The 27048-nt window shown below is 47.7% G+C and overlaps 1 protein-coding gene across 5 annotated transcripts in view; it reads right to left on the bottom strand.

Moving 5' to 3' along the window:
* GRAMD4 (GRAM domain containing 4) overlaps positions 1 to 27048 on the bottom strand; it is a 497316-nt gene that overhangs the window by 27582 nt on the left and 442686 nt on the right. For all 5 annotated transcript variants that reach the window (XM_085654072.1, XM_085654070.1, XM_085654073.1 and 2 more), the window contains 2 exons: positions 23502 to 23595; positions 9924 to 10008 (listed from right to left, as the gene is read on the bottom strand). In XM_085654072.1, the coding sequence (XP_085510198.1) occupies positions 9924 to 10008; positions 23502 to 23595 (179 nt within the window). The remainder of the gene's footprint in view (positions 1 to 9923; positions 10009 to 23501; positions 23596 to 27048) is intronic.

A 27048-nucleotide genomic window follows, 5' to 3' on the forward strand; every position in this document is an offset into this window, starting at 1 on the left:
AGGGACTCCCCGTCCCAAGGCAGTAGTAGCCGCCGTGGCCCGAGTAGAATGGGCGCGCAGCCCAACAGGAGGGTCCTTTTTAGCCAAGGAATAGCAGATTTTTATACACAAAACGACCCACCGAGAGATGGTTCGTTTGTGCACAGCTTTCCCCTTCTTAGCGCCCACGTACCCAACAAAAAGCTGGTCTTCCACCCGGAACTGTTTTGTGCGGTCCAGATAAAAGGAGAGCGCACGTTTTGGGTCCAGACGGTGGAGCCTCTCTTCCTCTTTGGAAGGATGCGGAGGCGGAAAGAAGGTGGGCAAGGTGACAGACTGCCCAAGGTGAAATGGAGTCACCACTTTAGGAAGAAAGGAGGGACGAGGCCGAAGGACAACCTTGTCCGGATGAACAGATAGAAAAGGGGGCTTCGAAGATAAAGCCTGGAGCTCACTCACCCGTCTAGCCGAGGTGATGGCTACCAGAAAAGCAGTCTTTAGAGTTAGAAGACGAAGAGGGCAATTGTGAAGAGGCTCGAAGGGAGCGCACATCAGGAATGTCAAAACCAGATTCAAGTCCCACTGAGGCATTACAAAAGGGACAGGAGGGAACGTGTGTGTAATGCCTTTGAGAAAGCGTGTAACCACAGGGGACTTGAAAAGAGAAGGCTGATCAGGAAGCCGCAAGAAGGCAGAGATGGCAGCAAGATAACCTTTCAGGGTGCCCAGGGCAGAGCCCTGCCGGGCCAGAGAAAGAAGAAAGAGGAGAACCTCAGAAAGAGGGGCGGAAAGGGGATCCACAGCCTTTGCTGTGCACCATGCCACAAATCTGTTCCACCGGCAGGCGTATACCGACTTTGTGGAGGGACGCCTGGCTGCCAGAATGATATCACAGACTTCAGGAGGCAAGTCAAATGGCATCAACTGCCGCCGCTCAATCTCCACGCATGGAGGTGGAGGCTGGACAGGTTCGGGTGGAGGACCGTCCCCTGCTGCTGCGACAGAAGATCCTCCCGAAGGGGCAGACGTATCGGGGGATCGGTCAACAGACTGAGTAGCTCGGGATACCAGTATCTTCGTGCCCAATCCGGAGCCACCAAGATGACTTGGGCCCGGTCGCGCCTGATCTTCTTCAGCACTCTGGGCAGAAGTGGTATAGGCGGAAAGGCGTACAACAGACCGCAACTCCACTCGTGACGAAAAGCGTCGCCGAGCGAGTGCCGCCTTGGAAATTCCAACGCGCAGAACTGCTGACATTGCGCGTTCTCTTCGGTGGCGAATAGATCTAACCAAGGCTCTCCCCACTGCTGAAAGAGGCCTTGCACCACTTCGGAGTTCAGACGCCATTCGTGATCCATCATGCACCGGCGGCTGAGTTCGTCTGCTCTGGCGTTCAGAGAGCCCGCCAGATGTTGAACCACCAGGGTGACGCCCTGGTGTTCCAGCCATGTCCAGAGGCGCAGAGCCTCCTGACAAAGGGTCCACGACCCCACCCCGCCCTGTTTGTTGCAGTACCACATGGCGGTGGTGTTGTCCGTGAACACCTGCACGACACTTCCCCTGACAGAGGGAAGGAAGGCTTTCAGTGCAAGCCGGATCGCTCTCAACTCCAACAGGTTGATGTGGAGACGAGACTCCGCCGGAGACCAGAGGCCTCTGATCTCCGCCTCTCCCATATGGCCACCCCATCCCAGGAGGGACGCATCCGTCACTACGACATGCTCCGGTTGGGGAAGGGAGAGGCTCTTGCCCTTGACCCACTCGCGGTCCGTGAGCCACCACTGCAACTGCTGTGCAGTGCCCTCCGAGATCAAGACATGGTCGGACAGGTTGCCGTGATGCTGGGCCCACTGAAACTTCAGGTCCCACTGCAGAGCCCGCATGCGCCGCCTGGCGTGATGCACTAGTAGGATGCAGGAGGCCATCAGCCCCAGAAGCCGCAACACTAGCCTGACCGAAACCCGGGATAGAGGCCGAAAGATGGGAATCAGGGCCTGTATATCCCGGACCCGCTGTTCCGGTGGATGGACCCGGAACTGCGCCGAATCGAGAACCGCTCCGATGAAGAGGAGCTTCTGAGAGGGACTCAAGTGTGACTTCGGCACGTTGATGGAAAACCCCAGCAAATGCAGGAGATCCGCCGTAGTCTGGAGGTGGGAGACGACTGCCTGGGGCGAGCCCGCCTTCAACAACCAGTCGTCGAGATAGGGGAAGACTGGGACCCCTGATCTGCGCAGATGAGCTGCGACCACCGCCATCACTTTCGTGAACACCCGAGGGGCACTGGTGAGGCCGAAGGGGAGCACGGTAAACTGAAAGTGCTCTTGGCCCACCGTGAACCGCAGGTAACGCCGGTGGGCCGGCAGGACGGGAATATGGAAATATGCGTCCTGCAAGTCCAACGCTACCATCCAGTCTCCAGGGTCTAGGGCAGCTAAAACCTGAGCCAACGTTAGCATCTTGAACCTTTCCTTTCGGAGGAAGGCATTGACGTTCCGGAGGTCCAAGATAGGGCGCAGGCCCCCCTTGCCCTTCTTGGGAACCAGAAAGTAGTGGGAATAACAACCACGACCTACTTCTGGACTCGGAACGCGCTCGACGGCCCCCTTGGCCAAGAGAGCCGAAACTTCCTCGCGGAGAAGATCCAAATGATCCCCCGAGATACGGTGGTGCTGTGGTGGCATGGCTGGAGGGGTCGTCTCGAAGGGGAGGGAGTAGCCCCTTCGGACGATTTGCAGCACCCACCTGTCCGATGTTATGGACCGCCAGTGGAGCAGGTGATGGCGAACTCTGCCGCCCACTGGCGTGGTATGGGCCTGAAAGCTCGGACTAGGAAGGCTTTGAGGCGGATGCTGCCGGGGTGGATGTGGGCTGACCACGTCGTCCTCCATTTCCGCCACGGCGGAAGCCACGTCCGCGACCGCGCGCAGGTTGGTTCTGCGGCTGGTGGCTTTGCGGACGTGAGGAGGCGCCCCTTCCTTGGCCACGAAAGGGGCGAAAAGCGGAGGTGTGCGCCCGCGGAGCCGAGAGGCCCAAGGACTTGGCCGTAGCCCGGGAGTCCTTAAAACGGTTCAGCGCACTGTCCGCCTTCTCACCAAACAGGCGAGTGCCATCAAAGGGCATGTCCATGAGGGTGTTCTGGACATCCCCGGAAAATGACGTGGACCGCATCCAGGCGTGGCGGCGGAGCGCCACCGTGGTGGAAATCGCCCGACCTAGCGAGTCCGTGGTGTCAAGCCCACATCTTATGGCGTGCCGTGCTGCATCCCTCCCATCGGCCAAAGCCTGGGTAAGACGCGTCCGGGCCTCCTCCGGACACAGGGGCAGCACGTCCTCCACCGTATCCCACAGGGAATGGGAATAACGGTCCAAGAGACAGGCGGTATTTAAGGACCGCAGGCCCAAACTAAGGGACGAGAACAGTTTCTTGCCAAACTGCTCGAGTCTCTTGGAATCCCGGTCCGGCGGAGCGGTCGGGAAGGAGGACTGGGAAGTAGAGGCCTGGATAACCAGACTCTCGGGGGTGGGGTGTTGGGACAGGAAACTGGGGTCGCCCGGAGCAGGGCGGTGGCGCCTGGCAACGTTCCTATCCACAGGAGGAACTGTGGAGGGCTTGGACCAGGTGCCCTGCAGAACGTCAGTGAGGGCCTCGTTAAACGGCAGCAGAGGCTCAGTGGAGCTTGCTGAGGTTTGAAGCACCTCAGTGAGGATGTTGGTCCTCACAGCCACGGCAGGCAACTCGAGCCCAAGGGCCTCAGCCGCCTTGCGCAGCACCACAGAAAATGCTGCACCCTCCTCCGAAGCCACGGTCGGAGGAGAAGTGAATCCAGCGTCTGGCGAGGTGTCCAGGCCGCTGGCCTCCCCCAGTTCATCTGCCCAGTCCTGAGAAAGCTGTGACTGAACAGCCAGAGGGTCCTCGAACCCCTCCCAGTCGCCCCCTTCTTCCGATTCCTGAGAAACAGGAGGAATGATCGGAACCGGACTGTAGAGATGGTAGGTCTCTAGCGGCGTCGGATGCGGCGTCGGCGGACGCCGTGCCGGCGTCGGGTCCGGATGAGGGCTAAACCGGGGCGTCGGCGTCACAGGCGTCGGCGTCGGTGGCGCCGGTGACGGCGTCGGTGGTTCAGGCGTCGGCGCCGGTGGAGGAGTGACAAGGTCAACCGGCGTCGACTGGGGCCCAGGCAAGGGCCCCGCGGGGACCTGCGGCGTCGAGACCGGAGTCGTCGACGGCGCCGGGGCCGGAGCCGCCGGCACGCGAGGTCGCCCAGTCGAGTCCGCGGGGCCCGAAGGCGCGCCAGCGGGCGTCGACGGCGGGGCCAGGCTCCTCATGGCCGAGAGGAAGGCACTGATCTCCGCCGGCGCCGCGTCAGCCCCAGGGACCGGAAGGTATGGGGGCGGACGCGGCACCTGCGGCTCCGCCGGAGCCGCGGGGGTGGAACCACTTGGACCCTCGGCCGAGTCGCGCGACCGGCGAGGGGAGTCCGAAGAGCGATGTCGCCGCTTCGACTTCTTAGAGTGTTTAGACTTACCCGACGACTTGGAGCCCGACGAGCGATGGTGGCGTCGGCTAGGGCTCCGCGAGCGATCCTTGGACCTCCTCCTGGACCTGGATCGCGCACGACGCGGAGCCGAGTGGCGAAGCTCCAGAAGCTTGCGGGACCGCTCCCGCCTAGCCTTCGAAGTCAGGGCCTGACAGTCGTTGCACGACTCCGCGTCGTGGTCGAGGCCTAAGCAGTAGAGGCACCGGCGGTGGTGATCGGTCACCGACATCAGTCGATGACAATCTTCACAAGCCTTGAACCCAGGCATCCTACCGGCACCAGATGTCGACAGACAAGGATCAAAAATGATCAAAAAGATTTAGTCAAAAAAGACTAAAAGGGGTAGCTCTCCCGGATCTGCGCTTACTGGCGCGGAAAAAAGAAGAACTGACGTCAGCGCGCGAGGGCGGCGTCTAAGTACTCCGACGACGTCATCCCGGCGCACGACGCCGACGACGGACGCGGAGCCGCAGACGACGCCTAGCGACGCGCAAGGGGTATTGCTGACGAAAAATCTTCCGGATCCAGTCTGACGCCTGGGGATATTCTAAGGTGAGGAATCTAACTAACGTGTTTCTTTCAGATTATATCTGTAGGGTAAATGCTCCGTACTTGCTCTCTGTCCTTTCTGTCCTCAGGTGCTGTCATTGCAAGGATTTATTAATGCAAACTGATTATAAGCTAACTGTACTATTTTCCTGATGGAGATTTTGGTATATTCATGTGTACTTTTGACTCACAGAATCATTAATTTAGATAAACTTTAAAAAATCCTTCTGAGTCTGTGGTTCTTTAAAATAAAGGTAAATGAATTATGGTCTTTCCTCCCTATTCTAATCTACTACTAGATCTTATCGAACGTTCATTTACTCATGAGACAGGAATGGTAAGAATACTGGTGTAAAGGTTTCCTAGGGTAAAATAAAATGGATGACCAGTGAATATTTGCCAGTTCATTGCTTGTATGAATGTATATGGGCCCAAATGAGTGTTGTGTGTATGAATGTGTAAAGCTGGTAAACTCCGCTGCATCACTGGGGGATACTCATCCACTTTAGCTATACTCAATGAGTAGAACAAAGTGATGGACCGAATACTTTAATATTAACAGATCAAGTTATACTTTCCCTTTTGGGGGTGGAGTCAAGAATGTTTGCAAATCATTGGTCACTGTCTGTAGGGGCACAGGGAAATAAATGAACATGGAGTGGGATGCAGCCAATAATAATCACAAGTATCTGACATCAAATATTGTATTACATTCATCACGGTTTCTCTCAGTTAACGTTTATATGAAGTATAGGCATGGAGTCATGTGCGTCTGTAAATCATAATACTACAGAACTGAACCAGGTTGACAAGGCAAACATATCAAACGTCAATATACCGCCTTGCAGAGGTGATGTGACCTAGAAGCTAGTGTTGGAATTTTCGACTGGGGCTGGAGTCAAGTCTGGATTACATATTATTGGTTATCGTTTTTAGAGAAATAGTAAGAAAAATTAAAATATTGTTTATTACAATTGTTGAAGGAGAAGGGATTGTGACCCCCATCTAGGCATTGCCTTTCGTAAATCATGGTCCGACCCTCACTCAACGATGGTAAGCAGAACACAAGCTACACCTATGCATGTATTCTACACGTACATACATTGCCAATACTAACTGCTTTCATTTTCCACAGGGCTTTAACGTTCCTCTTTCCATTCTCATCTTATGCCTCTGGGATTTGCTCTGGAATTAACAGATGCTTCCGAAAGGTGGTTGTGACAAGAGTATCAGATATCTGTGGTACACAAAGGGGAGTGGTGGAAGTCTTATAAACCAACCAAGCCCTAATCAGGTTTTCTGTTTATGCAGAGACTTGGGACCTTCACCTTTATTTTCTAGTAATGGTGGAAAGCTGTTTCCTTGATTTGAAGAGAGAAAGAATATGCCAGAAAGTCTGGACTATTTGTAAAATGGGATTTGTAATGGTTGGAGTACGCTTAAGAAAACAGGTGTTTTTGGGGTAGGTAGGCAGGCTTCATTATTCAAATGCTGAGGGAGAGCATAGACATTAAAGGGGCATGACAGGTCTGTTAGCAGAAAGTAAACATAAAATGCTGGCTCTATGCAGAGTTCCATGAAAAGTATTGCTCACTTAAATGTGCATTTCAAGTTGATAGACTAGGAGAGGATGAGTATGGTCTGAAGCCATTTAATACATCTACATGGTTTTGCAGTAACATCAACTTTCCCTTGTAAGTTTGAATTACTCAATATTCATGAATTTCTCAAAAGCCGGTGCTTCCTTGATTCGCCCTGTATGGAAAAACACAATTCTGGCTTTTATGTTTCGGTTTGTTCTCTACGGATGTAGGCTGCAGCAGGATCGATTGATAGCAAATGTGGTGCTGGGTGAACATTCCAAGTTGATTGAAGACACCAACTCACTCAAGTAGTCACATTTCATTGCTGTAACTTGGAAAGTGGCATTCCAACATAGCCAAATCTGAGCAAAGGACGAGGATTAGAGCAAGGACTGACAACAGCAAACCTCAGGCAGTTTAAAGACCCGGGGTCAATGGTTGGCTGGGTGGACAATTGTATAAAGTGGATGCCTGCAATTCCAACCTCCATTAACAGAGGAGGCCATTGATGGACAGGGGATGGGCGTGTTACACCCCGCAGAGAAAGGGAGAGGATGTCATCATGCTATGCACTCCGATTAGTGAGCACTAACCGCAGTCGGGGCAGACATGTGCCTTCAGCTCTTTGCAAGCAGTGTTGCACTTATCTTAGTCTTCGATCAGAAAGCAGTTAAGAAGCTAATGAATCCAGCATAGCTGCTTTCTGGCCAAAGGCTCTGTGTGCTCTCTGAGAGTCTGCTTTGCATAGGTAAAAGCAACAGTGACACGTAAATCTCATTTGGCCACAGACCTGGCAAATTATTAGGTTAGTAAACAGCGATGGAAATTGAAAAAGTTACTCTGGGATCCCATCCATTAGGGGTAAAGTTGTGGCAGCATAAAGGGTTGGAGTCATAAGTATGGTCTGACAGTCAAGTTATACACATTTTATGAAATTTGCAACAAGGATAAATGTGATAGTAAATGCGTACTGACTTACTTAATCAGTCACAGAAGACATGCTGTAATGAACACCATGGTTTGGCGCTCAGACAGGGAACGGGACCCTGGGCGTGTTCTCCACTCAGACTGTAATGCAGCCTGGGTGTAGAACATGCATAGTGTGCATGAATGTTTGGCTGGCCCCAGAGGGCCGGACAAACATTCATGCGCACTTAGGAGGGTGCCACCACTCCTTCCACAACCTCTAAACAGCTCAACCCCCGCCCCCCAACCAAACAGAGCTAGTATGTTCAAATAAAATTATAATAACGTTATCGTTTTATTTTTTCCATTTTTAATTGCCCACTCAGTGAGCGACGCTCCTCCGCATTGGTGGAGGAGCCGCCACTGCCTGCAGTGCTTTACGGGGCCTAGAAATATACAGCATTAACAAATGGCCACAGAAACGGAACATATACATAAGACCTGCTTCTCGCTTTTACCCCAAGCTACTAAGCAAGAATCTTTACTCTGTTTATCAATAATCATTGTAAGATAACTGCTTGGGTACAAAGAAAAATATCTTCATTTCTGGTTTAAGTTTTCTGGTGTTTGCTGCTTAAATTTCTATGCACAGTTTGTGGCCATTTATTATTTCGAGAGAATACATTACATTTCGCTCATTGCTTGGGCATTTCTTTTCTGTCTGGACCAATTTATATTTCACTTCTAATAAAAAAAAATCACTACTGGCTCTCCAGAATTAATATTTTTAGATTGGAAACCGTGAATTGGGCTTTGATTGAGAAGGACTATATCAAACGTAAAGCTGTGCAGATGGACTGAACAAATTATTAGTGAACATCACACTGCAGCAAGTGAGCAAGATGACCCGAGATCGGCTTAACATTAAAAGGACAAATCATGTTCTTTGGGTCAGCGTGGGTAAAATTAATCCAAGGTCATACTCCAGTTGCGGCTCCTCGAGGGAGTGCTGCAGGGGAGGGGCAGGGTGGGGGCTAGTAAACTCCGGCATACGGCCGACCGGAGTTAAGTACATAAATAAATAACTAAAACGAATTACATTGGCGCGCTGCAACACCACTTGCATTGCAGCGCGCGCAATGTAATTCATTTGATTTATTTATGATCTTAACTCCGGTCGGCCGTATGCCGTAGTTTACTACCCCCCAACTTGCCCCTCCCCTGCCCCACCGCCCCGCAGCACTCCTTCGAGGAGCCACGACTGTCATAGTCACATTTTAGTGGAATTTGTATACCACTTCCTGCCACTAATAGGGTCACGATAGACTCAGATTTCCTGGATCATGGGTGCTCTTGAGTGCAAATTTGATACATGGTATTGGATAAAGAATGCTCTAGAAGGGAGGAGTAGGGTAAAGTGTGCAGTGACACAGTGACGCTTAAGCATAAAGTGTTTATAGGACTCTTTAGGATTCAAGATGGTAGTCAATAATATGTATCTTGCCGAAATTGTTTTCCATATCTTACCAGTGTGAACTGAGAAGTTTCCCAATGGAATGCAATGTGTTTAGTGAAGGGACAGAAAAGAGACAAGCCAGCCTAGAGCAAAGTTGTCTTTGTAGATAAATAGTTTTAGCTGAGAGAAGAAGGGTTCTGATTGGTGGATGGCTTAATAAAGTAAACACATACTGCAAGGTAACATCTCACCAATAGACAGTAAGATACATATCGTTATCCCTCTGTTCTCACAATGTGAGAACATTTAGCAAGATTAATGTATAATTTGAGTTCAAGATGCTGTTAGAATAACAGCCTTTAAGATAGGATAAAAGAAAATTATCCAACGAGGAGTTTGGTGGCATCAATTTCATAATAATGGTCTATTCATGTTTTCTTATTTAGTAAGATTACATTTCTGACCAAAAACAATATAAACAATTATAAGCTACTGAAGTAGAAAAATAAGTAAAAATAAATGTAACTATGATCTGCACCAAAAAATAGTGCTGCAGCTTTGAGAACAGTAATTTGAAAGCAATCAATGACGTCACTCATCAAAATACCAGAAACGGAAAAGGACTCCATGCATGATGTATGAATATCCATTTTAAGAAATATCCCAATATTTTCCTTAAAATAATCTTAGTGTGAAAGAAAAGGTAATAACCAAACAAGACTTTGCATGGGACTCAGACATGTGGCACTGGGATGATCAACATCAATAGAGCATACATGGGTACTTTTGTAATTTTATTTTTAAAAACAATCTGATCCAACTAAACAAAAAACGTCAACAGAAGTCAGACATGCAATCCTGCTTTCAACAGCGGTTAACAAAATGCCAACAACAACAGTCCAAACATACCTTCTGAATATCTATGATTTCTGTAAGTTTTATGACCTTATTTTTCTTAGATGAACCAGATTTCGAGCTTTCGAAGCATAAATAACTGAAAAGAGAAAAAAACCTCATTGGAATACGTACGCCAAAACACAAACGCATTCAGTTTTTACTTGTAGCTCATTTGATCAGTATTGCTGGTCTAGTATACAATTGAATGCTGAATCTTTTAAAGCTATGTCCTTACAATTAAACCCTTTTCAGAGACCTGAGAATGAGTGACAATATACTTAACAGGTGTAAGTGACAAACACTTCAATGTCTTAACACCTGCATTTTGAAAGAATTTCTAACCTTACTCCTACCCAAACATACTGCAGTCTCACTGAGAGTCTAAGGAAGCTTTGTACTGAAAAATGGTTCCTGACAATATCACTCAGCGTTCTTATCCATGATATGCAAAGCTAATTCAAGGTTTGACAAAAGGAAGAAAATTGCCTGCAGCAGAGACAAAGGTGACAACTATGCAATTTATACAACATAAACAGGGCAAACAACCATTTAGCTCTATATTCAACACGGTATGAGAAGCAATGGAACCATTTATTGCACATCAGCGTATGTTTCTGCATCCCACCGATGCACAGCATAGAGAGCCAGGTCAGCGGTCCATCTCTAGCTGTGAAGTCACATCATAATAGACTGAATGAAGGTGATTACTGGTCAAGGTATTACCAAAGACAAATGTAGGTCCAACTTTTTCTACTAGTTAAAGCCTTTGGAGTAGCAATCCTGCATATTCCTATCATATAATGAGAAGCAATTGCCTAAAAAGAATATATATTTCAAAGGATGATTAGAAAAACAAAACCTTTTCCTTGCAGCTATTGCTATCAACTGTAGACTTCTCTTAATAGTGGAATAGCTCATCTTTACTCAAAGACGGATGCTCTCAGGCAATCCAGCGAACGACGGAGAGGTCTCTAGTTAATGCACCTTAAGATTTCATCAAGACTCCCATCTGTGTGGATAAATAAGCAAAGCCTTCGAGTTTAACTTTGGCTAGGAAAGGTGTCCATTCTGTGTTTACCTACTAAAAGAATACATGCTAAGGGGCTCATGACCACGGAATCAAACACAGGTCCCTAGAGTGGAAGAATTAGTCCACTGAGCCATTAGACCTGGACGATGTTGTGCTGAGCAATATAAATTAAGCCACAAGAACTAGAGGAGTGTGTGCTGTGCTTCCAAATGACATTTTTAATTGGACATTGGATACTTTCCATGATGAAGTAGTCGCCACGGCTCATGGCTTAAGACTACATTTGCATGTCTTCTCTGGATTGTGCCTTTAGAACAAGAAGCATAATAATTAAAGTAATACCTATTAATAAATAGCAATATAAACTACCAACAAAAAAAACTGGATGGATAACCTGGGGAAGAAATCCCTTAGTCCTAAAATGAGCTGTGGCTGAGCTCCCACAAAGTTATGCACAAGCAGTATTCTGTGAGGAGTTCGGGCTTTGCCCTTGGTAGATGGGCAGAAAAGATACGATTCTCCCAGAGAAAGGGTGTGTGGTAGTTAGCAGCATTAAAAATAATTGAAGTTAATAAGTAAAATGGATAAAATTCCCAAAACCAATGTTCTAGGAAAAAAATAAACGACAAAAACAAAAGTCAAATATTTCAGCAGTTACACATTTTAAAAGTTAAAGCAAAGATATCCAAGTGAAATAAATGGTAAACTTAAAGGTCAAGGCTATCCTCTTGGGTGTGCTACACAGGGATTTACAAACATATCCAGGCTGCCTGCGATGGAGGGAGGGCCAGGCAAAGCCTAGAGATTGACCTCAGCCGATAGCTTGACTTTATAAACAAAGGTGGACAACACAAGCTCCCTACTTTTTGCAGTTCCCTAGTAGCCTCAAACGTTTAACTCAAAAGCTCTATGTTGGACAATTCAGGAAAGAGTGGCTGCTGAGGTTTCATCTTAGTGGTAGGCCTGGTACCGTGTCCTGGTTCTCCAGAATACCAAGGCACCACAGGACACTCGCTTACTAGCACTGTACTTTTTCCCTGCCGTGGGTCTTCTCAGAGTGGATCCAGTTTCTATAGTGCTAGTAGTCAGAGATTTAAAAGGAATCAGAATTTCAAATAACAGTAGTCCAGCAGCAGTCATTTTCTTATCTTATCAGATTCCAGAAGCATTCTGAAAGCCCTGAGCAAAGACTAGGACTGCAGAATTCACCCCCCCCCCCCCAAACCCACAGAATTCTATAAACCCCAAAGACCCCCCAAAGCAAAAATCAGCAGAGAAATTTATTAGGTGACATAATTTTAAGAAAGCATGCATGGATCTTAACCTCTCAATAGTTGCCTAAGGGGAAGAACAAAAGTATGTCCCAGAAGTACTGGAAACTATTCACAGGCGATATTCTCGCAACAGCCAGCCAAGTTCTGCAGGGAACATGAAGATATTGATTTGCTCAGGGACCATATTAGTTTACGACTGTTGCAGGTGAGGGAGTGAAAGGAGGGAAATGCTCTATTACTTACCGGTAATTTTCATTACTCCGTGTCCCGTTATCCTCGTCCCATTCATTACAAAGTAGAGATAACCATCTCCCGACAGAAAAAAAACAAGAGGAATGCTGGGACCCTAATACTACCCCTCCCACCAGGAGTACATAAGCAGAACTTACCCAGCATCCCGACTGTACAACCAAGCCCAAACAGGAAGGCCGGCCGCCCGGGAGGGAGGGGCGTATGAATGGGACGAGGACAACAGGACCCGGAGTATGGAGGAATGGAGGTAAGTAATAGAGCATTACCCCCCAGGTCCCTTATGTCCTCGTCCCATTCATTACAAAGTGGAGAATACCAAAGCAGAAAACCGGCCTTCCGAACCCACAAGCACACCCAGGAAACCACAACAAATGCAGCAACCCAAGGGAGAAAGGATAAGGAGGGAAAGGGGGAACGCAGGAAGCAACCGGACTGCAACCCAGAACAGGACAGCAGGGACCAAACAAGGACCGGAGACATCCAAGAATAAAACAGAAGGCCAGGGCCCCAACAAGGAGGCCCCCAACCAGAGAAACCGGAGACAGGGCAACCAGACCCAAGACCCAAAGAACACGGCCAAGAAACCCACCAGACAAGGCCCCCCAGCCCAGAACCACAGGAAGGTACACAGGACCCGGCAGACACAGAGCAAACCGCGACCGCCCGAAGAAGGCCAAAGAAAGAAGCCTAGACCGGTCAACAGAGCGCAGGCACAAGCACCCAGGCCAACAAGGAAGGAGGAAAGCACATGCCAGAAACCGGCCCACCCCACCAAACCGAACGACCCGGCCCCAGAGAGCCCCGAGGAGAAAGCCAACCAAAACCAGCCCAGGAACCAGGAAAGAAAAAACAGCACCCCCAGGGCCACCAAACGACAAGCACCTAGCCCAGAAGGAGGAGCCGCAGCAAGAGCCTAGGGGCCGAACAGGAGCGAGACCCCAACCAACCCGAAAAAGGACAGGGAGGGAGACAGAGACCCGAAACCCCAGGAGGCCAAAAGCCCCACAGGGAAGGAGGCCACAATCCAAACCAGGAAGGCCACCAAACCCAGAACAGAATGGGCAGAGAAGGCCAACCCAAAGACCACAGGCCAGAGACGCCCCCAGAAACAACCAGCCGAAAGCCAACCAACTAAGAGGAGGCCAACAAAGACCGGAAACCAACAGCGAAAAAGCCCAGCAAGGGCGGGGAAAGGGGCCACCGGCCACAGCGCCCAAAAATCCCCAACCCCAAAAGGGAGGGAAAAACAAGGCAGGACGGGAGTTCAGGGTAACCGGGAACCCCCAGCAGCCCCCACACCAGGAAACAACCAGGCACGAACCCACCGAACCACAGAGGGCAGAAAAAAACCAGGCACCAACAGGGCTGAGGACCGCACAGGCACCCCACACCCAGGCCAAGCACGCAGCAAGGGCAGGAGGAGCGGAAAAAAATGGCCCCAGGGCGCACAGCACCCAGACCAGAAGACCACAAGACCCGACCCCAGCAACACCGGAGAGGAGCCAAGAAAACAGCACAAACCAGGGCAACAAACGCAAAAGGATCCAGGAAGCCAGGACCGGAGCCAAGCAACCCCCCGATGCAGGTGGACCCCCAGGTCCAACCAACCCCCGGAAGGAGCCCACGCAGCGCGCAGGTCAAACCAAAAGGCAGGGAGTAACCGAGACCCCCAGCATACCACCGCTGGACCACACAGAAGGCCGGAAAAGAAACAGAGGAAACCGCCAAAGCGGAAGCTGGAGGAAGCAGAGAAGGCAGAGGGCCAAGCAGCAGCAAAACCCCAGACAACTCCCAGCCAGGAGGTTGGACCCCACAGAGGCAAGAGGAACACCAGAGAACCGCACCCCAACCAGAGAAGCGGGGAGGGGGCACCCAAACCTACACACACCGGGAACAAAGCCCGGGGAAGCAAGGGAAGACAGGAGCGAGCCAGGACACCAGAACCAGGAAAGAATCCGGAACGCCCAGCAAAACACCCCAGAGCCGGCCAAAAAGCGACAGCACAGCCAGCAAGCCAAGGAGGCACAGCCCGAGGCCACCCCGAACCAGCAGGAAGCCGGCAGACCCGGAGCAACAGGAGGCAACCCAGGACACGCCAACCCAGAAGCACCGAATAAAAGGACCTCACACAGGCCCGAACCGCAACACAGGAGGAAGCCAACAAAGGAGGAGCACCAGGGCAAAGGAGAAACCCCGAAGCCCAACAGCACCCAGCGGAAACCCCAGCACCAGGCAGAAAAAGGAACACGCAACCACAGGCGAACCATGCCTGGGAAGAGGACAGGAGCAGGAACAGAAGGACCCACCAGGACACGGCCACAAATCCGCACATCGCCCCGCCGGGACACACAAAGAGAGCACAGGCAAGGACGCACAGCCGAAAAAGGCGACCAATAGTCGCTTAAAACCCGCAGGAGCGGGAAAGCCCTAGCAGACACCCAGCCAGGCATACACGACGGAAACCAGACGAGACCAGTACCCTCCAGGGAGCAAATGATGGACCCCCAACCGGGAGAACAGTGACAGAAGAGGGGAAACAAGTGCCACGCCAAGGACATGGCAGCAGCGAAAGACAGCCAGGCCCAAACAGCAGCGGCACGAACCCCAGAGACCAAAAGGCGAACTGCCACCAGAAACACACCCCGGGGGGACGTAAAGGAAAGGAAGAGCACGCGCCCAACCACACCAGCCTGAAGCCCACACCAGGCACCCCCAGGTGGCCCCAACCAGGAACAAACCAGGCCCGACCAAGCGGAACCCCAGAGACCAGACGAGAGCAGGAACGTCAGCAGAACCAGGAGGGGCGGCCAGGAAACACCGAAGCAAACCAAAGGCAAGCTCAGTGAGTGCAAGGGCAGGAGCAACCAAAGACAGAAGCACCCCGCAAGGAGGAGGCAAGCAGCCGGAGACAGTACCAACCAGCCAGACCCCCGAAGCAACCCAAGCACATAGAAGGCCCTGGGACAAACACCCGAAGCACCAGGCCAGAGCAAAGAAGAACAGAACAGCCGCACAGGAGGCAGCACGAGCAACCCTGGAACACAGAGAGGCCAACCTACAGAACGGGGCGGAAGCTGGTAAAACAAAAACGCAAACCGGACCCATAGGCCGAGGGGGCAGAGCGCCCCAGAGAGCACCAGGGGCAACACCAGGAAGCCCAAGAGGAACTAGGTGTAGCCCAAGGGACGGGAGGATCAAAGCCAGGAACCAGGAGCCCCCGTGCACCAACCCCGACCAACCACGCAGAAGCCAGGAAGCAGAGGGGAACACCCAGCACACTCCAGCAGAGCAGAAGCCACAACCTAACAGGCTGCCTGCAGTGGAGGCAAGGCCCCCCGAGAAAAGGCAGGCAGACGGACGCAGCACACCCAAGGCCAGGCCACAACACCCGCACCGCGACACCCCGAGAAGCAGGGACGCATAGGGGCAGCAAAGAAAAGTAGGGAAGACCCAGGCAGGCCAACAGGAACCCTGGGGAGCCAACAGGACCCCCACACACAGCCACCCAAGGAGCAGGAACAAAGTCCCACCACCAGTCAGGGGCAGGGTGCCGCGGAGGAGCCCGGAGCAGGGAGGACCAGAAGCGCACCCCAACAGGCTGCCTCCGAGGAAGCGAGAGGCGACCCCAACCCGCCGAGAATGCAGTAGGGGTCAGAAGGCAAGCAAGCAGGCACGAGGCCCTGGGACAACAGATAGAATCTTGATAGAATCTTTTTAGAGTAATTACCTAAGAGAGAGTAATTAAACGTGCTCTACTCAAAAATTTTCTCTGAGTATTAATTCCTTTAGACCATTTTGCTTTGTATGATATTACGTAACTTACCCAGGTTTATAAAGGGTCAATTGGGTATACCCCTGTTGTTTGCACTTTTGTTCTTTACACTTCGTTAAGTGTGAGATGTCGCATTTGAAAGAATTCCTACAGTGTGTATAGATAAAAATTAGAAATTATCTCTACAGATTGTGGCATTTTGCTACTGAAGGATTATAATTGTTAGGTGTCCCATGTGGACTGTATGTACAGTGTATTGTGTTTAGAGAAATGTCTGAACCTTATATGGTGAGTTATTCAGAGGAGGATATTAATAGATTAAAACAGATTCCATCATTATTAGGCGGCGATACACCTGGAACTAGTAACCTTAATTCAGATAAAGGCGACCGCCTAATCCAACTTAGGAAAAAGAACACCCGAACTCAGCTTCATGCGCAGGTATTATTAGAATACCTTAAGACTAATACGATACCTGCAGGCCTGCAGGTCAAAAACATCCCAGTGATTTTCATAAATGATAAAGGGTACCTGGTGGACTTCAGTGGTGTGGGTACTAAATGCTCCCGTGATTGGATTGTATTATCAATCCAGACTGCATTGAGAATAAGTGAGGAGGAACTAAAAGAAATCAAGAAGTTAGAAGACGAAATTGGGGGGGACACCTCTATATTAGACGCAAAGTCATTATTAGAAACTATAGAGAAAACCTTAGCTGATTTCAAAACACACACAGTAAACTTGAAGACATCTAAATTGGTGAAAGATATAAAAAACTTTAAATTGGAGGTGGTATATCCATATCTGAAAGAAGATTTCTTTAAGAACAATAACCCAAGTAGTCTAAATTTACAATATAGAGGCAGGTCCCGTACCAAATTTGTGACGTTCTCTGATTCCTCCTCCTCTTCAGACTCAGAACAAGGCCCAGGAGCCTTCTTCCAACCATATCCGCCATACCAACCATACTACCAGTATCCAAGAGCGCAGCCAACCCCTTTTTTAGACAGAGGTGGGAACAGGGGGCGGGGATTCAGAAGAGGATGGCGAACACCGATGCAACAAAATCAAGAACAGGGATTTTTCAGGACACGACAGAGGGTGTACAGGCGGTAGAGCTAGTAAGTCTGGAAGGCAACCAGATGGAAGCAGCCACCATGCCGATTTACAATTTATCGAAACATCCTTTAACAGAAACGGAGACAAAAGTACTCCAAAAAGGTTTATCCTTTGTCCCCACGGTACTGCAGGATCCTGTTGACACTAAGACCGAAGTTTTACAATTCCTGAGGAAAATTAGACTTAAGGTCTTTTTCTCTGAATATAATGATACCAATGAGATGAACATTAGTGGTCTAAAGAAAAAATCTTCTTTTTGTCCCCAACGTATGTCTATGCCAGAGGAAGTGTTGATCTTTGAAGATCAAATCTTACGTGAAATAGACTTACTTAACACCAAACGACTTGCATACAAATCGAATTTTTCTAAAGAGGAACAGTTGGCTCTAAAGGAGCTCTCCCGCAATCCCCTTACGATTATTAAACCAGCTGATAAGGGAGGGGGGATAGTTCTATGGGACAATGAAAAATACGACGCAGAAATTATGCGGCAATTAAGCAATAGAGATCATTATCGCCCTATTACAGAGAACCCTACAGCGAGATTAAAAGCACAGATACTGCATCTTACTACTGAAGCAATGGAAGGAGGATACCTTTGCAAGAAAGAATACGAATACTTGAATTTCACTGAGCAAAAGGTACCAAATATATATGTACTCCCGAAAATACATAAAAATGCAACTCAACCACCTGGGAGACCAATTATTGCTTCTTGTGGGTCCGTGTTAGAGCCACTGGCTAAATACATTGATGTATTTCTAAAACCTTTTGTACCTTTTACAAAAGCCTATATTAGAGACACTATGGACTTTATCTCTAAGATAGAACTCTCGATGTTTGACGGAACCCAGCAATTGCTGGTTACTCTCGACATCGAGAGTCTATATACCAACATACCTCAGGATGAAGCCCTGTTGGTGATGAAGTTGATATTTGACCAGAGACCAAGACCTCATTATGTACCAACAGATTTCTTACTTTCTCTAGCCAGGATTTGCCTGAAGAACAATTTTTTTGCCTTTAAAAAGGATCTGTTTTTACAGATTAAAGGCGTCGGGATGGGTTGTTGTTTCGCCCCTGAAATTGCCAATTTAGTTATGGATCAGTTTGAAATGAGACACATCTTCCATGAAGCGTCCCCCTTCAAGGAGCAGACCCTTGGGTGGGTACGCTTCATCGACGATGTGTTCATGATTTGGAAAGGCTCATATGAACAACTAGAACATTTTTATTCTTGGCTTAATGCCCGGACACCAGACTTAAAATTTACGATGGCATCCAGTAATACGCGTATCAACTTCCTAGACGTATGGATTGTGGACAAGGGTGGCAGATTGGAGGTGGACCTATACACCAAACCCACCGACCGGAACACACTGCTGAAATATACATCAGGGCATCCTCGTAACCTCAGGGACAACTTGCCCTACGGGCAGTTCCTGAGAGTACGACGTAATTGTACTGATAAAAATGATTACTTCAGGAATGCCAAGATTTTACAAAAAAAGTTGACCACAAGAGGATACCCAAGGAAATTGGTGAGGGGTGCCTTAAAGAGAGCATGGTATACCCCCAGGGAAACACTACTCATCCCTAAACCTAAACAAGAAACTGATCAAATGGTATGTGTATTGACCTTTAATCCAAAGGCTAATAAGGTGAAGCAAATAATTCTAAGAAACCTTAGGTTATTAGAACATTTGAATATTCCCAAACCTTTGTTTGCCTTCCGCAGAGGAAAGAACTTGAGAAACTATTTGGTCCAAGCCACCCGTTTGTCATCTGGCCCTGTAGACCTGCGAGGAATGATGGGTTTGCCTGCACTTATAGGGCACTATAGGTGCAATGGGTGCGCTGCGTGCCCACAAACAAAAGACTCTAAGTCTGTAGAAATCAATAAAATGCTACATTTACAGTTGAATTTTTCTAACTGTAACACTAAAAATGTAGTGTATTCAGTCACGTGTCCCTGTGGAAAAACATATATTGGACAGACTACCCAAGCCATTAAGATGCGGATTTTACAGCACAAATCCCGCATACGTTGTGGGATCATAGGGGCCCCTATGGTCCAACACTTTATTGAAATGAACCATGGAGAGAATGAACTTGATTGGACTGTGCTAGCAGTAGTAAAAGCACCCAATAAAATAACCTTACAAAGCAAGTTGAACCGCTTGGAGGCGCGTATGATAGAACGGTACCATACAGCTATACAGGGACTTAATGAGCGTGACGAAATTTGGGCCCTAATATGAAGCAGTGCGTAGCACAAGGCTAGGGTATTCAACCTTTAATTATGGACTGTGTATTTTGATGCTATGGGATCCCATGGCCAATGAACATTCAGACTTTTCTCTATTATTTGTTCGTTACATATATTTTTGGAATATAATAGAATTTGTGAGAATTCATGTATGTTGTACATAATGTGTTAATGCGGAATGTAATAGAATTTGTGAGAAAATTTTTTTTATATATATTTTTTGTACATAATGTGTTAATGTGTGGCTTTATTGTGCGGCCCCCATGCAGTGACTGTGAGATGGTCGGGTGGTTTGGTGGCGCCCTCTTCATTTTTAACAGGGTCCTTGGGACTGGGATAACTTTTTGTCCATGGATAGTGTAATTTACAATTTTGATGTTTTTCTTGGTGGTTCATTTGGATATATCGAAGTTGTTAATATATTTTTATCGATATAGGTATTCTTTTCTCTTTTCTAGAGATTTTTGTTGTTCTTGTTTTGGGCGATATAATATATCCTCCTTGCCTTCCTGCATTAGCCTCTCTCCTTTAATTCCCCTTATGCAGTGCAGAACCTCGATTTATTTTGAGGATTCTTTCCCTTGTCAACATGGCCCCCGTTCTCTATTTGTTATTTGTAGGCCTCTTAGTCTCCTTTCTATGCCTATGCACCTCTGCTGAGCCACGGCATGCCGGTTAAGAATAGACGCGTTCACCTCCTCTGTTCGTTTCCGGATGGTGGGCGGACATCGGAGTTTGGAATTGTGAACCAACCCGTGCTTTACCAAGTAAGTAGATGTCTACTTCACACGGATACATTTCTAAGCGCGTGTGAGCAGGACGGATAGAAGGCCAGTTGACCTCATTATAACAATTATTGCCTTCATTCAGGTGATTGTGACGTTCTCTTCCAGCGAAAGAAACAAATACTGATAGCGACCCTTTGCGCTGTGGGCTGGCAGTGAGCCGTCATTTGAGTTAGGGAGGTAAGCCCTTTTGAATGAATGTTTAGTTTTGTAAGTTGGTTTTGTTTGACTGTTTACTATATATGAAGTGTTGATGTTATATTGTTGTAGGTACTACAGACTGCCTAGGACCCTGTCAATTCGATTTAGCGCCTTATTTTCAAATTGTGGCGGTGGGATTTCTTTATTTGAAGTGAGTATTAGGTAGCCTTAGGGTTCCAGCATGCTTCTTCCTGGCATTTTTGATACACTAGGGCATGTGGGTGCCATCGGTGAATAGGGTTAGTGCTCCTTTCTGTTGCCTCTATTCCACTCGAGGGGTGCTTTCATATTTAGCATTGGTGCTTTGGTGTTTGGATTCCCGTCTTTTCTTCCACTTGGTTTTTATATTAGATATTGTTCACCGGCTCTTTAGTGCTTTGATTGCACTGTGTAACAAGATGTATTTTTGGGCAGTCACCACCCCCTACCACCTTACTCTTGCGCTATGGATGGTCGGAGTAATGCCATTTTATCATCTTTTTTAGTATGTCAGCAGTTATGTGTTAACCCTGTCCTGAGGAGGCCGAAGAAGGAGTAAGGCCGAAACGCGATTGCGTAGACACTTCAAAAGGAGGAGTCGCGGAAATATAATATTGTGTTGATTTTGTTTAATGGTACACTAGGATGGTCTATACTAGTTAAGAGACCTCAGTGTATTATCTAGACTACCTCCTAGTGGCCCTCTCAGAAATTGTAAGGAGGACACTAGTAGAAAACAGTTGGTTTTAGGGTTAGTATTGATGTCTTACTGTATGTTTTGATTTATGTCATGTCATTGTGTATGTACATTTTTTTTGTGTATACATGTTCTTCTTCATGAGCAGATGTCATTTTCTATGTAGTTTGAAAAATATTTTGATAGAATCTTTTTAGAGTAATTACCTAAGAGAGAGTAATTAAACGTGCTCTACTCAAAAATTTTCTCTGAGTATTAATTCCTTTAGACCATTTTGCTTTGTATGATATTACGTAACTTACCCAGGTTTATAAAGGGTCAATTGGGTATACCCCTGTTGTTTGCACTTTTTTTTTTCCTGGGACAACACCGGCACCCCCACGAGCCACAGCCGCTAAAGGGAGCAGCAGAGCCCACATCACCAGGACCCCTGCACAGCGCACAGCCCCCAGAGTACCCCAAAAGGAAGCACCTACAAGGCCAGAGAGCCAAATGTGACACCCACGTGCCACGAGATGGCGACACCACCCCGCCCCCCTGCAGGAAACAAGGGAGGACTGGACAGTGGAGCAGGACCCCAACAGCAGAGAAATCGGGGGCACCCCACTTTGCCATGGAGAGCCACAACCAGGGTAACCGGACGATGCTGTCAAAACAGTGACTGAAAGCACCAGAGCCTGCACACCAAAGGGGCAAAACCCCAAAGCAGGCGGGAACAGTGCACGACTTCCCGCACCATCACGAGCCCGATGGACAGGCCACAGGAACCCCAAGGAACACTCCCAGAGAGCACACACAGGGAGAGCACCCACTGCGAGCCACCGCACCGAGGCACCCGAGACACAAACTGGGCACCCCAGCACCAAAGACAGACGCCCCAGCCCTCCATAGCACAACCTGGGAGTAAGGTCATGAAGGCAAATTCTCTGGCCGCATCCAGCTGTGGGAAGCACCCGGAAAGAGGCAGCAACGGCCACAACAGGCCGGGGAAGGAACACGCCAAGCGGAAGAGGGGGCCACCAGACAACAAGGTCCCCACCGCAAGCGCACAGTCAGAAAAGCCCTGCAGCCAAACACCAGCAGCACAGAAGCACTGCAGAGCAGCGCACAGGGAGCGGAAAACAGCAGTTAAACAGGAATGGAAGTATGAAAAATCGGCATGCGGCACTCACCCGGAGAAGGGGCCAACCCCAGGAACAAAACCCCCACTCCAATCGCCATCACACCAGGAGGCTGGCAGGAGCCCATCCAGTGTGGCATGTCTCACTCAGCCAAGCTCGGGAAGATGAGCCAGTGACCCGGAAGAAACCGGGAACTCCAGCCGCAAAGGACCGGGAGGCCATGCAGAGCAAGCAGGACACCGGCTGCAACAGAGACTGACTCCCAGCAAGCACCGGCAGGCCAGGAGGCAGTCCAGGGAACCCCGTGCCCGCACAGCCAGGCAGCCAGGCGGGGGGAGAAGAGAAGCACTGCCACTCCAGCCCAGCAGGAGCAGCACCAGCACAGTCAAGTCCAGTCTGTCGATAGACAGAAAGACAGGCGGGATGCTGGGTAAGTACTGCTTATGTACTCCTGGTGGGAGGGGCAGTATTAGGGTCCCAGCATTCCTCTTGTTTTTTCTGTCGGGAGATGGTTATCTCCACTTTGTAATGAATGGGACGAGGACATAAAGGACCTGGGGGTAATGGTGAGCCCTCAACACCTCCTCCGAGTTACCACAATACAGGAGCCAAGGACGGTGTAATAAGAGACTCCTGCCATCTTCTCGCACACAGCTCTTTAGTGAGTACGAATGGCTACCGCTGAGCCCCAACAAGGGGTCTGAGATGACCAGAGCCTAAAACAGGGCTTGACATCTACTGAGATTCAACGGATGTTGAAGAGACCATTTGTATGAACCACAGACTCAAAGGTGAAAAGCAAGTAAAACAAGATCATTAAAAAAATCTAAGTCTGAAATGTATTAATTATGCATCATGGCGTTCCCTGTGACATCCAAGTCCTACATACTGATACTGCCTCAGTTCATTCTTCCTTAAAAGTTAGTAAAGGAAGAGACTTGTTGCAGAATAAGATAAAGTAAAGGAACTGTTATATGACTGATACAATAAAAAAAAAAAAAATTTTTTTTAAAACAGTCCAATGTTTTGCTGAACCAAATCATGGCGACTGTACAATAAAAAAATATATCATTCACAAAGAGAGTACTTACTTTTCTGTAGCATAAAGAACTCCATTCCGAATGTAGTCTGTAGGCATTTTTCTGTCCCGGTTAATAAGGCAACAACGCCAGCCACTTTCACATGCTAACAAGATAAAAACAAAAATGATGAAGGACCAACAGAATCGAGTATATAAATAGTTAACACCAGAATCTATAAAACATGCTGATTTGTAATTGTATATTTTTATGGGATATAAGACGTACTTTTCACTAGTGTAAAAGCACCTTCTGTTTGCACTAAAATACTGCGGGGTGACCTATCAACTAGAGCAGCACGCATGGCTATGCCCAAACCAAATAAACAAACAGCATTGGCAAATCAAATAGGTCTCACCCTGGCTGCCAGTCTTTAGGCTTAGTCAAAGCTTGTTTCGTCATGGATTTTGCAACACGTTTTTGTTGAGGAAGTTGCTGGGCACTCGCCACAAAAGTAGCTAAAGCAAAAATATGTGTTAGACTTCAAAAAGCTAACATTGCTATTGTAGTCCGTGGCACTGAAGGGAAGGGAACTGCTTTGTGGGCTCCTTGCGAAAGGTCAGAATGCGGTCACTCAAATTGCTGAAATTTACCAATTTCTGAGGCTGTATGCAGCAGCAAGTGGACGAAATGCGAATCACACAACCACAGACCAACAAATGGAGAGCGTTTGGCTGAAAGCTCCAATAATCACATTGTGTTTATAGTCTTAGTAAAATCAAAAGGTCTTAGCTATTAGCAGGGAGAATTTTAGGTGTTCACCACTAGTAATGTGAAAAGACTAAACGATGCATACCAGATGCACTTTTGGTGATGGTATACACCCAGACTCTTCTATACATATGTTCAGCAAAAAGCATGATGGTAAAATGTTGCTAGGACAATTCCAAAGCATTTTAAATGAAATTGCTGCTTGCCTGGCATATACGCATTGTTGGCAATAGTGGCTGTGCAGGAGCAGCAGTGGGAATGTGCCCCTAATCACCATGACAAACAGCTTCAAACGTTGCCCATATTGAAAGCAGTGGTAAAGGGCAATCTACAACACTTAGGAGTTGCTCAAAATGAATCACTTTTTTGTTTATTCACAAGAACTTCTTCATCAATCATGGTTTATTCAGATTAAAGAAGGGTTTTCTCATCACTGTTAGTAGCATAGTTTATTTCTGTTCTTTTATAGGGCACTCTAGCAACCAGATGGTTGCATCAGTGTTGTGCATTTTTCACGAAAGGTGAAGCGTGCCGTTGGAAAGTACAACTGATTAAGTACTCTGCGCCCCACTTGTGGAGAGGAGCAGGTAAGTCTTCAGTAAACTTACCAACCTTTGTCAGTTCGGTCCTAGGCAGAGGCAAGGTAAATGAGAAGGCCACTGAAAAGAACTTTGACAATGACGGGATCTCACCCCAAATTGAGTGTGCCTTGTACAGATGACAGGTAGCCGGTTCTCTGCAAGGACAATGGTAGCAGTCTGCTAGCTACTGCTGTGGGAGGACACTGGTAAGGCGCACTGGTTTGTGTTGTCAGGCACAGGATTTTCAAGCCAATGCTGTGTTTGATCCTTAGCTTTCATGGCCTGCGATAAATTGGTCTGCCCCCTCCCCCCCCCCCCCATTTGGTGATGTAGGTGGTGAGCAGTAAATTTCGGACTTGCTTTTGATTCTTCACAATTTTGAGTACAATTCACAAAGATATGTCAGTCGGAAAGGTGGGTATGACAGAGCGTGCATGGGTCTCCAATAGGTCGACTATGAGCTACCAATAGCTCGCTGCCTCCCTCTCAGTAGCTCGCACAATATTGCCTGTCAGCTGGATTGAAAATATGCCGCTCCCCTTTGCAAAGGAAGCACTTTGAAACATTGTGCACCCAGTTCTGTGAGTACCGGGAAGCTCATAGTGAAGAGTCCCGCATCTGAAAATTTTCTTTATTTATCTTTCTTTTTCTACTTTCTTTCTCTACTCTCTTTCCTTGGATCTTTCTAAATCTTTTCTGTCTAGACTGGTTTTCCATCTTGATTCACTTTTCTCCCCTCTTTCTTGCTTTCTCTCCTTTCACAAGCTAACTCTTTCTTTCAATGTCTTTACTTATTGAGTTCTTTCAATTCTGACTTGCCGTTTTTTCTTGGTGCTTTCACCTCTGCTTTTTCTTTCTTCTACTTTTTCATTTCTCTTTTTCCTAATTTATTTTTTTCTTGCTTATTCCTTCTTCTCTTACCTATGTTTCTTTCTTTTCTTCCTTGCCTTTCATTCACTCAGTTTTGTTTTCTTCCGTTTTTCTTTTCTGCATTCTTTTTTTCATTTATTCCTTTTCTGCTTCTCTCTTTTGTTTAGTTACCTTTTTCTGTTTTTGACTTTTTTTCTTTCATGCTTCCTTTTTCTTGCACTTTTTTCTTCCTTTTGTTCTATTATCCAGCCTTTCTTTCACGCTCTTAATTTCTCTTTGTTCCTTTCTTGTATTCATTTTCTTCTATTTAGTGCTTTTCTTCCTTTCTCTTTTGCTCCTGTCTCCCATTTTGTGATACGGCTATTGAGCCTATGCCGTAAAGCTCACTGGAACACGACTGGGGGACTTGTGTCATGATGTTTAAGTTGTGTACCCTTTCGCAATCCTGATTGTGGGCCGTGGTTCTTGAATGATTTCAATGATAAGAAATGGCTTTTGAAATGCTGGAAAACCCTTATCTAGAGAGAACTGTTGGATGGAGACCTCAATCTGTGCAGAGTACCTGGAAAGGAATACCATACCCATAGACCCCAATTAAATGTTTTCCATTTTAAAGGCCTTCAAGTGCATGCAGTAGTATTTTGTCCAGCAACAGATGTGCTGAAAGCAGTCCACCAGTAACCGACAACCACCAGGAACGTGCTTACGTTTTAAAAATGGCTTATCAACACACTTGAGAACGCCAAAATTGTGCTGCTCAGAATCTTCACCAGAGCAGAAACTTAAGCAAGCATTAAAGAGGATTTGCAGAAAAACAGAATCCCATGGTGCAGGTTATTAAGGGAGCTATGGACATCCATGGACCCAACACCACCTCATAGGTACAGTCAGCATGAAAGGAAGTAGATGATTGTAACACTCCGCTACCCTTGAGCTCTATTAAAAGTGTAATAGGACCATGTAATTTATTTTTCAAAGACGGCAGATAAGTCAAGAATAATAATCGGACATTGAGAGTCTGGGATTATGCAATTACAGAGAATCAGAAATAAAAAATACCCTTTATAGAGAAACCACTAATGAGATAATCTAGAAGATAGAAATGCCCAGTGTTGTAAATGGGTAAAAAGAGGTGGAGGACCCCTCTCAAAGGGAAAGGACCTAGTAAGCATTTCTAAACACAAGAGGTTTGCCACATGTAACCAAAGGCAGGTCCTAGTATATTTGAAATAGCAGCCTATGCCTGACAAATTCCCCCTCACCCCCAACAAGCATTGGCATAGCCGATAGGTATCACTTTTGGGACCTTCTAAGTATTTAGTTATGCAGCACAATATCCTTGGTGCAACCACATCAACTGTCGCGTGGCTAAACACTTATAAGGTCCCAAAGGCGAG

Source organism: Triturus cristatus, chromosome 4_1 (assembly GCF_964204655.1).
Source record: "Triturus cristatus chromosome 4_1, aTriCri1.1, whole genome shotgun sequence".
In the NCBI taxonomy this organism is placed as follows: Eukaryota; Metazoa; Chordata; class Amphibia; order Caudata; family Salamandridae; genus Triturus; species Triturus cristatus.